Source organism: Rhopilema esculentum, chromosome 15 (genome assembly GCF_057945365.1).
Source record: "Rhopilema esculentum isolate cy_ngs chromosome 15, ASM5794536v1, whole genome shotgun sequence".
NCBI lineage: Eukaryota > Metazoa > Cnidaria > Scyphozoa > Rhizostomeae > Rhizostomatidae > Rhopilema > Rhopilema esculentum.
In genome coordinates this window covers 9273754-9290561 of record NC_142829.1, presented here as the reverse complement: position 1 = coordinate 9290561, position 16808 = coordinate 9273754, and the positions used below count along the sequence as shown (strand labels likewise).

Here is a 16808-nt window from a genome sequence, read left to right as displayed (position 1 = left end):
ATTTGGTCAAGTAGAGTCCAGTAACTGTAATGTGCTGTAACAAAATGACCCAAAGAACAAAAAATTGTGGCATACTTGCGATTTTAACATTCGACACTCTCCATGTAGAAAATATTATTGTACTGGTGACTTGACATCTCGGTGAAACTGCATGCAAATAAATTATGGATAAGAAAAAAAGGGAGGATCGATTAACCGTTGAATTTTCTGTCAAAAATGCAAACTTGTTACTTGAAATTTTACGTAAGCATAGTGAATGTAGGGTCTCGAGTTTTGATATCGTTTTTGTTCCCTTTGGGTTAAGTGCACAATGGACATGATAAGTACAGTAATTTTTGTAGTTAATGAGAGTGTTACAGGAAAACCAGATATGAAGACGAGTGCCCAGATTCTGCAACAACATCAAAATGTCTGTGTGTAGAAACGTGAACATAGCGTGATAGAATTTCGAAGCTTCATCAGCTTGATGGTATCCTTGCTACACATTTTATCTGTCATGGGACAGCTGTCTTCCGCTATCTAGCATCCAGCAAGCCACTGGGTAATTAGGCATCCCCTTTTTTTCTATTCCGCTGTATAATTTTGTCGTGAGCAGTTCAACCCAACTCCTCTGGCCCCTAACGCAAAGTACAAGTTCAGAACGACTCAAAAGTCTGCACCGCAATTTAACAATAACAATATGTAATAACCATGCTGTTCTTTGTCGATTCTACGGGACCTTTCATGGCATATCACCATTCCGAACCATATAAAAGAACCTCTCTAACCACAATCAGTGATGTGGTCTTCTGTTCCGAACGACATCATGAAGAAGGAATTCAATAAAACTCTTTGATGTTGAATTGAGGAAAAAGGAAGAATGGACCAGAAGAGACAATTCTGTCGATATCAGTTAAAAAAACAATAATTGAATTTTAAAATGTCTTACAGAGAAAACAACTTCGGAATGTAACTTCAATCTTATCTGATGGCCGGCTGCCCATAGAAATTTTATGGTAGAGTTAGCTCGTATTTACAAAGAATTCAACAACAAAGAACAGATCCCCTAAGAAGCTGCCTTGGGATTTATAGCTGCTTAACATTCTTTTGAACTGCTTCTAAAACCGGTTTGCTGGAAGCTTCTCAGACTTGAATGGGCAGCCATCGTGAGGTAAAAGAAATTTTCACCACTTCAAAGCACATAATTGGTGTGTACTACATAAAATTTAGCAATATAAAATTCGGCGATTTTTACTGTACGACTTAACAGGGGATTAAAACTTTGGATGTTCTTCGATTTCTATAGAGAATGTTCTGAAAAAGTTATCGATCAATGAAGTGGTAGGTTTGACACTAATTTTCTTTGTCATAAATGTCTTTACTTTTGATACTTATCACTAATTCCTCATATATCTTTTCTACTCTTATTTTACAAATAAACAATGAAATATTACAACTAATCCCTCGAAAGTTTGAATTTTTCTCAAGATATTCTTCAAGCAGCATCTTATACGAAAACACGTTGAGAAACGGTGTAACTGTTTGTCTTTTTTAGTGAAATGCTTTATTTTTCAGGTCATTGATGAGCCAGTATAACTGTTTTCAAATGTCGGTCCAAGGAATTGATCCGCTATTCTACCCGCCTCTCTCAAGCCGCTGAGCAAAGCCCCGTGAACGGTAGCCGGATAGTTGCGTATCGAATGTTCTCCTGCAAAGAAAACCCGAGGCATGTTCGATCCGGGTCGTATTGGTATCCCCGGATTCGGTGGAGGTGCAACCGGCGCTGCCATGATGTCATAGTCATTCCCCGAAGAACCAGCTGCAACGTAAGAATAAGATCCACGTGACCATTCATCGGATTTCCAGCGTGTCACAATAACTTCTTTCGGCTGAAATTAGAGAAAAATGAACTGTGAGGCCTTTGACAGCCCTTTGTTAGTTTAAAACCATAAAGGAAGGACTTTGCAATAATGTTATATTCGACTTCGTTTTTTCTGGACATCAAAGGTCTGATTTTGAACTGTCTTGTGCACAATGCACAAAATCGACCCTTGATGTACTGTTTACTTGAAGTGTTAAAAAAGACAGCCCAAGTTATTAAACAAGGTAGCTTTTCCATACGCAACAAAAACCCTAAGAAATTTGCCATGGCGGTGAGATATCGATTTCTGGAATGGCAGAGAGGCTTTGTAAAGACATTAATATACTTTCGTAATTTCTTGGAAGTCCCGAAAAGAAAGCTAACAATCTTTAAGTTCTGTAATTTTCAGGAATGCAAAATCCCATGCTTGCCTTCAATTTAGGTTTTGCAGCAAATGTTAAACACTCGAGATACTAATCTTTGGAGTGTTCGATTTTAAATTATATCAATATTAGAAATTAAATTCGTAAAAGAAATTGAATTTGCAATGTATTCGTGTTGAATTTTATCGTGTTGTCTTAAATGCAAACTCGTAGAAGAGATCTGCGCGTAATCAGAAAACAAATAAATATGTGCAGTGTTTATAATTTATTGCGAAGATCAGGAAGAAAAAGAAAAAGCTCTTTAACTATGATGGAGGAATCTTTGGTATTCTGTTTTTGAAAATTGGTTGTATACATTGCTATCTATGTACCTAGAAATGTACTAAATATACTGGCATGTACTTGTGCGCGTAAGCTTTTCAAAAAGTTCTTTTAACGATTCTGAAATAAACCTTGCATTGGATTTCTTTGTGAAAAGATTTGAAGAGTTTTACTTGAAATAACCTGTGCTTTTTTAAAAATATGACATTTACTGCCAAAATATTCAGGCTCCGTGCCTCCAAGTAAACGCTTTCGGATAAACTTTTTGGGACAAGCGTCTCCAAACATTAGATGTTGAATGATTTGAGAAGGTGTTCATACTAAGAGTTTTGTACGACATTTATTAGATATATAATCAAAAACCAGCGCCAAAAAAGAAGCTTTTTCTGCCAAGTCGTTAAAAACTGGCATCTTCGATTATGGATCTTCGCTGTTTTCCATCCGGTCAACTTCGGTAGTGTTTTGAGTGCTAGGCAAGAGAGTTGTCACAGTGAAGAATGTCCTTCAAATAAACCTCTCAAATTCCTGTTTTTATTCGATGATAAAAAGAAAAAGTTATCAAGGATTTGAAAATGGCTTTGAAAAAAGCAAACATTTGAAAGCTTATCGGCTAAAAGCTTTTTCGTCTGACACTCCTCAGAGCATAAAACGTCAGAATAAGGGTCCGAAAGAACACAGTCAAAAATATATACCCAGTTGTGGATCGAAATAGGCCAATCAGAAAAACGCAAGCACAAGACCGGTACCAATTAGTGCCGCGTGCCTAAAGAAAAATTAGCGTGCCAAAAAACTGTTCACATTATCCAGGTTGTGGAAAGATGGATAACTTACCGAAGGAACTGTATTTGCACCAAAAATTCCCTTCAAAACAGCTATGGCTCTGTCTCCTATCACTTCATCTGAGTATGTTTCCATTTTGTTTGCCGCTTCACCAGCAACAAGGGCGAGCAGAATGGGGGCCTTGTAAATGCTCCAGAACAAGAATAGCTCGCCGCGATTGGCTGTGGCGCTAGCAACGTGACCAAACAGGTTCGTGTTGGGATTCCAGAAAATGCGATCGAAACAAAGGACGACCTTACAGAAAAAAAGGGGTCATAAGATGCTAATAAACCTGCAAAGTTATGGGAAGGAAAGATAAATGACAGAATTTAACTTGCCTGGTAATCGCAAAATGCGTGAAAGAGTGAATCTTTGGCAGAACCATTGAGTTCTGTATATCAAAGCTACTACAACTTTCTGTAAACATTGATTTTTTTACAATAGAGTTTAATTGTTAATACAGAGTTATAAAAACATATCAATAAAATCAATGAATAGGGACTACGGCATGAATTGTGCCTTCTGTATTCTTTCGAGTTAATACAACAGAAAGGTTGGCAGCCTGAAACTTGAACGTTTTGTTAATTATTAGAAGCGGCCATGTAGCGGGTGCTTGGAAGCAGAGATGACAAGAATTTCAAAGAGTTTTTCATCTCTAGATTACCTGTACAAGGCGTTGAAGGCAGGATGTATTGGACTATTTGACAAAGATGAAAATTTATAATTATAAGAATACTAATTTAAGAAGAACCTCGATAAAAACCAAACTAAACGTTTTGTCTTCCAGTTACGACAAGAATCTGCATTTGAATTGTCTATGATGAAAATTACTGTTTACCTGTCTGTCATAAAGTACTCGATACCGTTTAGGCAGAGCTGTAAACGCAATTTGGTGGTGTTGCCACGAACAGGACAGTTCTAAGTTTTCACTCCGAGTTTCATGCTTAATACGACCATCAAGCCTCAGTGCCACTGCCTTTTTAAAGTGCAGTCAGTTTACTGATTTTGCTCCTAGTTTCGTATTGAAACATAAAATACACGAAAATAGAAAATCACCTTGTTAAGATTGCCAAATCCCATTCTGTCGATTGCTTGCAATTTCCAGTCAGGTAATGGTGGGTTGAAATTCACCGCCGGAGGCGTCTGCTGCTTCAAAACCCCAAGGGGCAAAGTTATTAAAACGGCATCACCTTTGAATGTCTGCGTTGGACCCATCGAGCTTTTCGGATGATTGACAGCTGTGATTTCAACTCCTGGAGATGGAATTAATACAGTCGTCTTTCTATTAACCTCCCCTTCGATGTTAAAATAAACTATATGTTGAATTATGTTGAATCAATCTTATATAACTGCCTAAAACTACTTAAACAACAGGCAAAAGTGCCAAATTTAAAATTTCATAAGCACTCATTTTTTAATGCCAGGAGTTGAGAGGCAGGATTGTCGTCTTGAAAATCGTTCGGATCTCTTGCCTTACACCAGAGTTAATACTTTGAGGAAATCTTTGTCAAAGTTGTCGTTTACCAAATGTCCAGAATTGAAAAATTAACATGTTACAAGGTTGTAGATTCCTATGTTTATTCTTCTGCAAGTGCAACCAATTACTGCCTAATACAGTAAACACCAATAAAGAATAACCTATACATTTACAAGCTGTCCTTCCTTAATTAAACAGCTTGTATTTAAACACCTTATTCAAGCTGAGAAACAAATAAAGTTTTTAATATACTGGAGTAGTCTTTATGGAATTTTGCATCTTGACCAAGGATTAATTTGAAATTGTAGTCTCTGTTTTTGCAATTTGAGGTACATGTTGTTTTTAAACAAGGTTGCATCTTAGGGTAAAATCGAATTGAAGATATTTTTGTAAAAGATTTTTGGCTCTTTTAACTCAAAAATGCGTGGATTAAACTCCTTTTCATAAGGACCTTTAACCGTGAAATTACAATATGCACTCTTAAAATACAAACCAAGCAAAGTCTGATTCTTGAAAAGGTTGGTTCTTCTTGCAAAGATTTACTGTTAGTGTTGATCAGCATCAATCATTCCTCTTTACATCTTTTTAAGTAGTAAAATGGTAAAAGCTTCTAAAAACTAAACGTCGGGTCTACGAGCTACGCTTGTAAAAATGGTGAAAAAGTTTTACTGATCAACTACTTGATAAGTCATAAGAACACTCGTTCAATTCTTTGAGATACTCTCCTTGTCAAACACTACACTACTAAAAGCAACGCTTACCTGATCTGTGATACTTTACGTGCTTTACAGCCGTATCTAGACGGATGTCCAGCCCCTCCGCCAGAGCACCAGGAACACAGGAGTAGCCATTGCTTACAGTCATGTGACTTCCGGTGAACTCAAAATCATCGTCTTGGTCCCAGTGCTTCAGAGATAAAGCGCTCAGGGGCGTTGCATTCGCAAACTCTAGATTAGCAAAATGCCAGTCCAGGATCTGACGATCGCGTAATGACAAGTAAACATCGCTGAAAGACATAACAAAGAATTTTGAGCAAAGGAAAGGCTATTCAAATTTTGAAGTCACAGAGAGATAAACAACGGTGCAGCGAAATAGACACGAGAAGAGCTGTGTATCTACAGATCTGGCCCAAAATGTTTGAAACACTTTAGTACCCATATTTTCGCCTCGGGTAGGAAGGGTGAAATCCCAGCCCCGCAGTGAATCTTCCAAGCAATCAAGCCCTTAAGTTACCATTATTCTTTCAAATTTGTCTCAATCCCTCCCTCTCCCCCCGCCGGCCAGTGTTAGTTACTTACAAAAAGTATACAATAAAAGTCAGTAAGTCTTTCAGAGGTAAGGATAAAATAGTAATGTCGATGTGGGGAGGGGGACATTAGCTTTTGGAAATAATTGAATGGATAGAGCTAGCTGCAAAGTAGAATGGGGTTTTCTTCTCTGACTATGGCGATAAGAACTGCCCAAAAAAGATTTCTATCGGCACGTTCAATGCAACGGAGCCATACCTTTGAGGGTTGTTTTCAAGATCCGATATCTTGGTCTCCAATTCCTTTTGTTTTTCAACCAGTTCATCGTATTCCTAATTCAAAAAAAGAAATTAAAACAAGCGCAACCTATAAAAACAAGCATTTTATTATTGTATTTTTCATAAGTACAATGCCTGCCAAAAGTACTTGGAACACCCAGCAATTTGCGTTGAATTTTATATCTTTTATTCCTTTTCCGAACAAAATTACTACTTCCGTCCACTTCCCCCTAGAACAACGTGGATAATTTAGAGAAATATCACAAAAGAAGCGCAAAAGAAAGTGCTTCCTAAAATCCTAATCCGTTTCAAAGTAAACCAACATTGTTCCGTGGGGGAGACGGAGATGATTGATTTTGACCTTGGAAACTGACATCAATGTTCCAAGACTTTTGCCAAGCATTGTAGGTTTCAGCAACAAAGTTTTAACATTGAAATATCGCTGCAAACAGTACTAAATTTCCGGTCATGAATGCACTGAGGGTCCAAATATTGTCCTTATGTCTTTAATCATTAAATATCATCATCAGTGAAAATAAACAAAGTGCTCAAAAACAAAGTTATATAAGCTCTATAAAAATTATATATCAGTTTTCAAACCACGTAATTAGCAGTGATAAGAAAAAATATGATAACATTAAAAACATTATTAAACGTTAATTCACAATACAAACCTTGAATAATGCACACAAGTCCCGATATTTACTTCTCACTTTAAACTCATCAGTGACATCTCTAAACAAAGTTAAAACGATATATGATAAAATACTGTGAGAACCATCTATGATTTCTTGAGGCAAACTTTCACGGACTGAGCAATAACATGCGATTAAAGACGATCTGGTGCACAGCAATTGAAACAACTAAAAGAACAACGATACAGTTCAAAATAATATTCATAGCCGATACCTCGGTGGTTTCTTTTCCTGTGCAACCGTCCATTCTTTGTGAGTAGTTTTAATAGATTCTTGAACTTTTATAAGCTAGAACACAAGACAAGTGCAACATAAAGCAACAAGAAAAATAAGCATGGACCATCATGTAGCGAATTTGTTCTTGTGTAGCCAAATCATCTGTACCCATCTGAAGCCCCATTGATGCTACTTACAAGCCTTGTTCATATTACATGTAATAAACCTATCCAACTTAATCTAATCTTAACTAATCTAATGTAAAGAAATATAACCTTAAAAACTAAGATATAATGCTTCTTTATTAAGATTTTCAATATTGAGCAATTTCAATACCTTGAAGAGACTATCGCCTCTAAAAGTTCAAGACAAAGTTTATTAATTGTGAATTGATTAGCCCTTTGTGTAAACCTGGTGAATATTTAAAAAATACATCATAAGAAAATATTGTACTAAGACCCACTATAAGAATAATCGGTTACGAATATGGCGTAAGGTCAGCAAAATGGTTTATAAAAATATTTTCAAGAGGGAACTTTACAAAAATCAAAACATAAACGCTTACAGTACAGGTTTTGAATTTATTGATGTCTGTAGCAAAATCTAAAACCTGTAAAACCACTGAAATAATAAATCCCTTGCAAAAGAAACAAGCTTTGCTCTGGTGAACTTACCTGGGTTTGGACGTTTTTTAGATTTCCTTGGTGATCTAGGATTGCTTTGGCATGTTTGCATTGCTCAAGTTTTACTTGCTTCTCCATTAACCTTGACAAAAACAAACAACTTTTGTACAAAGGAAGTGAATCAATAAAAAACAACCAAAGAAGAAAATCAATTTAGCTTAAAGGACGAAAATGAAGCCAAATGCATGAAATTCGTAGAAGTTGCTTATGGGCAGAAGAAAAATATCTATCAATGCAAAGCAACTTCATCTGATCAGTCCAAGCTTAACCAACAATATTACAGCACTATCATTAACACAGATAGATAGATCATTACCACACAGCATATCAGGGTACACCGACTTTTTGTACCATGACTTGCTTACACTTATCTTGTTCTGAAGATGGTCATTACTTGTTTGTTAGGAAAATGATTTACCTGATCACAAGTTCCAAAGCATGTCCAAGTGACAATGGCTTCCCGTTCATGTAATTAAAATCAAGCACATGTGATACGTAAGTTGTCGCTTCAAGCAGCTTGTTAAATTCTCTCTCTACTAATTCGTCTTTATCCTTGGGAACCTGCCAAGAGCAACATCACAAGTTAACACTCATGAAATTAGATGCAAGTAGACTTCGGCCAACGTTCCGATTAGAGTAGCTCAACTTAAACAGGTCAGAGGGTGATGTTAAATTACAAAAAATTACAATGATAACGTTTCCCTTCCCTTTAGTTTCTCACAAATGGTCATTATCATGACACTCTAGACGAATCACTATATTATAAGGACGGACATAACTGTTAACTTCAAAGTCACTAGTTCAATGGCTAAAATCAGTGAAATACTTACGATGAGACCATTTGATTCAAAAAGCGGACATCTTTGACGAATCTTGTGTAGCTCTATGTTCACTTGGTTGCTGATAATAGTCAACGGATTTCCACCTTAAAATGTAGCATAGCTTAACTTGAAAATTACGATTCATGATTCAGACAAAAAAGTAAATTATTTTGAAAAACATTACGTGATTGTTGAAATTGTGCAATTATGTATTTACGAATAACGTAATTATGCGATTTGAAAGACACTGATTTTTAAAACGATTGTCTAGAAATGGAGATTCAGAGCAACACATAGCAGAAACAGAGCAGCACACAGGAGGAATCTTTGTCCTAAAGCAATGTCCCATTGATCCAGTTTCCATTGACTCGAGTCTCCAAAAACTATATGAACCACATGTTAGCGACCGTCATGTGTCATTTGCACCTCTTTGTCTCTCGTATAGTTCTTTGTATGAGGGATGAACAATAATCAAGATTTTGATGGGTGGATAGGCGAAGTCAGGGCAAAACCAAACATGAAAATGACTTACTCGCAACAACTGTTGCTGATTACTCAGAATACCCTTTGAGTTTAAATTAAATCGTGGAAATCATTTAAATCTCAAAACACACTGTTTTCGCTTTATAAAACACATAATCTTTGACGTAACAAATATTAGAAAATATGAAAAGCTGATGGTTTATCATATCTTACCTAGACCTGTTAAAACCATAGCACCAAGATCTGCAATATATTGACCTTGCCTTACTGTTGCTACGCGACCTCCTACACGCTCCTTCAACAGAAAGGCAAAATAATAAATTTTTTATAAAATAAATTTTATCAACGATAAAATATATTACAGCAAGCAACTAAGCATCTAAAAATGTCGATTGCAGTGGAAATGATAAAGCGTCATCTGGTTCCACTGCAAACGGCACTTACAATTTAACATTTTAAAAATTCAATTAAAGAAAGAAGAGAAAAGAGCGCAAGAACCTGTAGATGAGAGGCATGTAAGCGCCTCAATGAAGGGAATGGCCGAAAACAACACAGGAAGCTCTGCTAGACAGGGCTTCTCTATTATAAAATATCATAATTCTTTCTCACAAATTAGAAACTGCAAACTGTACTGGCAATTTTAGGACAGTTCTTCCGCTGATATAATAAAATTGATTGTGTTTTCTCGAATTAATTTGTTGGCGAATTGATTGAAATTAGGATTACAATTTTTAACAGTCTGATACAATTCTTAAGCCAATATAAAGGTTACCAGGTAATCATAACAAACAAAAAATTGCTTCTTTTTATAATTCATTCATGTTGTTTGTTGTTTGTTTAATTTCTTGTAAGTTTTCAGTTTTTATGTTAAGGCTACCTATTCAGTTTCCATACATGTTTATCAAATCAACTTAAGTAGGTTAAAGAATTTTGGAGCTTTTCTTGAATACTTAGAAGCTATTTTCATTCATTCATTAGAGCATGTTCCATTCATAGCCATATAAGAATACCCAGATATGGAAGAAATCAGCCAGTAGAAAATAGCACCTCTAAAATGTAGATTGGTTTTGCTTTAGCCAATCAGCAATCAGTATTGTTTAATTTGTACGCCATAAAAGCATTTTAAACAAGAGCTCTCTTTTTATACACAACTTTTTAATGCTGGAAGAAACAAGACAGCAAGCTATTCAATAAGCATTGAACGAAAATAAAAAGAAATTAACAAACCCTTGCTTCAAGAACAACAACATCACATCCAAATGATTGCAATTGCCTTGCAGCGATGAGTCCAGATATTCCAGCTCCAATAACAATTATTTTAGGTGGAACTTTCACTAGGAGTGAACCAAGACTTTAAATGGCTTCATCAGTAATAAAAGCTACATTATAAAGGTACCAACGAGTCACATTGAAGGGAGCAATAAAAACAAAAGTATATGAGGCAATTTAGTAACTTTTTAGGAAATCATTAAAAAACTCAAAAAAATTTGATTTTTTGCTTCTTTTTAGTAAAATAACATATTGGGAAGAGAGCAATCGCTAGGATTTATTATAAATATCAATAGATTGCACAAGAAAACGATAAATTTTAATAATAGCACCATCAAACTTTGCCACAAGTTGAAAATTTTTTCATCCTTTTTGTCAAGCCAATCTAGCTCAAATCAATTTGCTTTGGTTTATAGAACATGAAAGTTGCAACACCATGTTTCAGGTTTTGATGCAATCATCAGGCAGCCGTATTAATACATTTATTCAAAACTTACATTGTGGTCTCGCTTTCAAGAATTTATAGACTCCAAAATTAATCAGGCCATATCTTTCAAGAAATGCGTGTAGACGATCAACAAGCATCCTGTCTTCATCTGAAAAATCGAAGGCGTTCATTAAAATGTCACTATCATCATTAAAACAGTTTTTTGTCCAGCTCTGGACAATACTACTTAGGTAAAGTACTACTTAGAAAACGGTCCAAATATTTTAATTCTTAAGATAAAATACAACTTTAAGATTTGGTTTTTATGGCATACAATACCCCAGAGATATCAAGAATCATAAAAAAGATTTGATATTCACGTTCTTGGCCTCTCCTTCGTTATTAGCTTTTTATGAATTGTTAAAAAACACTGTAAGAAAAATTTACTAATGCAAAACTCAATTATTGCTTAAGTGCTCACCACAACTTGGTTACGAGTTTATGAATATACTAACCATTTGAGGCTCCCTCTACTTTTGCCAGAGCATGTTCCAAAGTCAGTTCCTGCCTAGGGCTTTCAATCCAAAGCTGCAGCTGTACAGAAAAGAAATAATTTTGCAGTTTTACTGTGAATAAATAAATCTTAGGTAACTTAAGCCATGAAGATTTTTCTGAGCAAAACAATGCACATTTCTATTTCTATCCAAACTTGTGGAATATTAGCATTTCTATATTTCAGTGATAAAGAGAGCAAAAGCAGACAATAAAGAAAAAACAAAATGTTTTTACATGATGTATAAAATGCCTGTAACAAACGAGTTGTTCAAACACAACAATTTCTGGCACACATACCAGACGGTTTCTGATGAACAAAAACTTCTTCTGTAGCTGCGGAGGGCCTGAGATTACATCTTGGAAACAGGTCATTTCTTGGGCAGTCATTTTCTCAGCTGGTAATCTGCTTGCAAATGCTGCTCCTTCTAAAGCTATGATAACGAAATATAATTTTGATAAAGGCTGTAGAAAAGTCTAATTTCCTAAATTAGTACAATATTTTATATCAGTAATCTTTATAGAACCTGCTTTATATGTTAATTGCCACAACACATTGTCCATTCTATGGAGATGCTGGCATACATACAAAGCTCATAAAAACAAAATGTTAAATGTTTGTTATAAAAAATATAAAAGCCAAAAACAAAAAGTGACAAAGATCAGGGACCCCTGCGCAAGAAAAGGATAGAAAGGCAAACTTATGAATAGGGCACAACAATTTATCAATGTGCCTGTTTTTTTTAATTTTAGGAGGGAACATACAACATTGTTTGCCCCTTTGTTGGCTGAAAAGAATGGGACATTACATCCATGGCAATAATCAGTATGATGAACAAATTATGAGAAGTAATTCTGTAGATTTTATAATGTTCCTTGATTCAATATTTGTCTTGGTAAAGGATGTATGACCAGTCATTGTCATAGAGATATTGTCATGTGTAAATCACATAATATATTTCATGCATGCGACTCACACTATTACCCAGGGCCTCTAACAAAAAGGAGCCAAGGGACCATGCCCCCTTCTTTTTTCCAAAAACAGAAGATATTTTTAAAAAGTTTTTTGTGTGTTTTTAATCTGCCCTTGCCCCTCCCCCACTTTCCAACTTGCATCAGAGCCTCTGTTACCTATCTGGCTTTTTTTCAAAAACCTTAATTTTTTCAGTGCTTCCTTTCAGCATTGCATTAATTCTCAGGAATTAAAATTTACACTTTCTTTCAGATTGTGTTAACTTTTGGATTGTGCATAGTTTTGTAACTTAACTAATCATTTAAAAGAATCATTCCCATCCCATCTTCAAGATGATAATTTTTTTGATTGGTTTAATTTATGTTGAGGGTGATATGCACTATGGTTCGCAGTTTGATTTTGTTACTTTTACTTGTTTCTATCGCAATTAAATACAAATTAAAAGAAAGTAAGTAAAAGGAACAAAAATGAAAAATTAACATGAAATGACAGACAGTCTTGGCAAAAAGAGGAATGAAAATGTTTTAGCACTGCCGCAAAACAGCCTTCTTCCCAGTGGAATTTTAACAAAGCAAACTGATTAGCCCATTCATACAAACAATTTAAGGGACTCTTTCCAATGGTAAATTCTAGCACAACACCCAGGGCTCAAAAAAGAGGCTCAGAAAAGAAAAAAACCGCAATACAATCTACCCATAGAAATATGGGAAAACACATCAAGCCCCAAAAATTGTTCCAAATTTGCAAATTAATTTTCAAATTTTTTCAGGAAAGTACTAAATAACAAAAATGTGTTTGACGAAACTAATGCTCACAAAAAATTGTTGAACAAAGTTTTTGATGGAGAAAACATTGTAAACAGTGAAATTTTCAATGACATAGAAAGTATTGTTAAAAATTGCCTTTAATGGTGCTATTCTTGACACCATGGCAAACAGTATAAATTTTGAGATTGGGAACTCTTGTATGTTATATTTGCTGCACTTATGAAGATTGTTGGCCTGCATATGATATTGTATCTCCTCCAGAAAAATCTGCTGTGAGAATAAGACAATGTTGCTAAATTTCTGGAAGCAAAACTTCCAACACTTTGTTTAAGGACTAGGAAAAGGAAGGTCAATAACAACGGTCAAATATCTGACTCATGCGTGCAACAAATTGCTCCCATTATTTGCTCTGGGCATGTGCCTATGTATGTGCCTATGGTTGCACGCATTAAAAAACAAACACTGTATGTAACTGACTGTAAATTATGTAACTCCAAATAAACCTGCCTACCAGACAAAAAGCAATAATTTTAATTTTAAAGCCTTTATTAAATTTCCCTTAGGATCAATGAAAACAATTATAAATGACTGATCATTGAGTTAGGTTAGACATCTTTGTAGAAATTTCACCTAACTACATTACAATGAACTTAAGTCAAATGAAATAAATCTTACTTTTAGATGCTTCTTTTAGAACTTCCACAGGATCTGAAATTAAAAACAACAAACTCACATTCTATCATTCTATAAAATAAATTCCAAGTAGAACAAAATCATCATAATAATTGGAAATGAAATAAACAAGAATTGAAATTTGAAGCTTCAGGACTCTTTGAGGTGTGCTTTTTGATTCAATAAAAGCGATGTACCTCCACAGCACTTTCTAAAAACAACTACGGATTGCATATTTCTGTCAGTACATAAAATGTATTAGAACCTGGAAAGTTATGCAATAAACTCCCTTGACATTACCCTTAGATACATCTGAAAAATAACTTGATACCAGCTTACCAATAAAATGGTCAATTTCTTCCTCTTCCTCAGCCTCATTTTGTAAGTTCAAAGCAATCATATTTTGTTTTGCAATATTTTCAGATGGCTCATTCTGATCAGCCAATTCTTCTTCATCCTCAGAAACAATCATTTCTTCATTTGCACTCTGCAAGACACCCTCATCAACCTCTGAGTACTCTACCTGATAAAAAAATAATTGCTTATCAAGTACTACACTTCTAAAAAAATGTGACCTTTTATGTTGGTTATTCTGAAAAGATGGGAAAAATTAAGAAGAAGGGGAGGTAAAATCATGTTTGTCAATTTTAGTTTTGGATAAAGACAGTTTATAGTAGTCTGGATAGCAGGAAGAGGGTAAAGCATACCAAAATGTTTTGTTCCAGGGAGGAGGGATGTGCTGTGAGAAAGCTTTGTAAATTTGTCAAAATGACTGGTTGGACATAGTGCTTTTAAACCAACATTATTTTGTTAGCAGTGCTTTCTTGATTTTTTATGCAGTATTGTTGGGGGTGAAGTCTAAATTCTTATTGTTTAGGGCTATTATTCTGAACCAGAGAAAAAGTGATTGATCTTTACTTGATGATTGAAAAAGTGATTGATTGATTGACCTTTACCCTAGTGTGCATCATACCGGTATGCACACTAGGGTAAAGGCAAAGTTTATATTTTGTTGCTCTTCACAGCATTTAATCAAAACTATCATATAAGTTGCATCATTGAAACCATAGTTTCATTCTCATTCTTTTCTTGACTCCCATGTTTCATACTCTAATGTTCTTCATCTTTTTAAAAATCCAACAGACTTTTCCACAAATGCTGGTTTGTCTCTCCCCCAACAATGTAATGGATAGCCTACCATGATAGAGATAGCTATAACTTCCTATTAGTTATAAAGCCCTAACCAAATGACTAACAATTTCACTAAAATTTTGTTCAGTCGAGTTTATTGAAATTTAGCCAGGGTGATAAACATTTAACCAAGTTTTTTTAATTTGAAGCTTTAAGACATTGTGCAGGCAATGGGAAACTTAGCAGGATACTTTTTAAAATCAAATAATGATGGACAACTGGAGCTTACATGTGGCCAAACTGTGCATAAATTTGTTCATAGCTTTTTCAGTTCTATTGTGATCCCTACGCCCTCTACTACTTTCAGCCCATTATTACAATCATTTTCCTCCCTAGGTCAGGTTGCCTTCTTAAGTGAATAAAAAAAGCTTCATTCTTCATAATCAGAATTGATTCAATTCTTTAACAGTCACTTTTCACTTCAAATCATCGTCACATATAGCTACTACGCCTGCACAAGTACAAAAAATGTTCAATTGGTGGCAAAACAAGAACATTGGCTAAACATTGCTAATAACGGTGCCCAACATTTTTGCCAAAGATCAAACATTGATCAAAAGTATTCAAGACAACTAAAAAACACTAAACAGAGTGGGAAAATGAACAGAATGGGAAAATGAATAACCTTTTTTACTAAACAAAGTTTGAGTGATATGTTTAAAATGTTTAGTCTTTTGCCAGAGCTTTAATATATTTTAGGGATTTTTTGTTTTTAAATACTTCAGTTAGAGATTTCTGCTGTTTTTGGCCCATACGAATGAGGTGTCCTTGGACTTATGTCTCTTCATCACGTTTTAATGAGGATGCATCTATAAACAATAAAACCCAACTGCAACCTGCTTTTGGTCTCCCACATGTACAAAAAAAGATTTGATCTAGATCAAGTCATTTTTCTTACGTTTTATTTTACAGCTTGATGTTATAACTGAATAATCGTTACGAAATATCGAAATATCTATACGAAAATTATAATTTTAATTCGACAAATCCACCTGCACGGCGATCATCTGCCCCTTGCTACCTTGTGATTCAAAACAAACCCTTCACATAAAAAAATCTTCTTGAAGTCCAGTCCTTTTTCTAATTAAAGAATATCGTTGTTGACTGACCATGAAAAGGATTCCTCTTCGTCACCCTCTGATGTCTTTTAGAGAAAATTCATAAAAACAAAATATGGTTGATCATAAAATATCATACAATCCCTGAACCGGTTACATAAAACCTTGATTTTTACCTTTGGTCTTTTTCTGTTACTCATTCTTCTTGAATCTAGTTCTAATACTGTCTTCAGGCCGTGCTTTCCACTCATGCTCTTATGAGCTAAACAAATGTAACAACTTAAAATCAATGGTACCAAATCATACGGCTTATTTCCAGCGAGGCCAGATGTTCCAAAACAATGACTGCCTCTTAATCAAAATTTCCCACTGCAACGAGGCTAAAATCATAACTTCAGCTGAAGTAGCAAGTGAGGTTGTTCAAGAAATGATAAAACATTAATCTGCTAGTAGTTTTCCATAGGTGTAGGAGACATCGGGGGCTGGGAGGACTGCAGGGCAAAATCGGGCAAAATTTGTCTCATTTCAGACTCCAGGGCAGTACTATCTCAATAAAGCAGCAAAATTGGGGCAACAGCTACCTTAAGCCCCCTGACGTTTAGCGTCCGCTACACCAATAAGTAGTGGCTTGCTGGG

The 16808-nt window shown here is 35.2% G+C and overlaps 1 protein-coding gene across 1 annotated transcript; it reads right to left on the bottom strand.

The window, feature by feature from the left end:
* Positions 1-877: 877 nt before the first annotated feature.
* LOC135685203 (lysine-specific histone demethylase 1A) lies at positions 878-16520 on the bottom strand. Its single transcript, XM_065201047.2, has 18 exons — positions 16349-16520; positions 14263-14446; positions 13927-13959; positions 11812-11945; positions 11475-11553; positions 11030-11128; positions 10491-10597; positions 9477-9558; positions 8790-8884; positions 8378-8520; positions 7951-8041; positions 7275-7348; positions 7040-7100; positions 6346-6419; positions 5602-5846; positions 4420-4616; positions 3376-3618; positions 878-1868 (listed from the first exon to the last, which is right to left on the bottom strand). Exons 1-18 carry the CDS (start codon positions 16421-16423, stop codon positions 1551-1553), a joined length of 2334 nt encoding a protein of 777 aa, XP_065057119.1. The 5' UTR covers positions 16424-16520; the 3' UTR covers positions 878-1550.
* Positions 16521-16808: the final 288 nt, after the last annotated feature.

Coding starts and splice junctions, on each gene's coding strand:
- LOC135685203 (XM_065201047.2), bottom strand. CDS start 16,423: ATGAGTGGAAAGCACGGCCTGAAGACAGTATTAGAACTAGATTCAAGA. Junction 11,129..11,474: donor AGTAGAGGGAGCCTCAAATG/GTTAGTATATTC, acceptor TCGATTTTTCAG/ATGAAGACAGGATGCTTGTT. Junction 10,598..11,029: donor CTTGAAAGCGAGACCACAAT/GTAAGTTTTGAA, acceptor GTTCACTCCTAG/TGAAAGTTCCACCTAAAATA.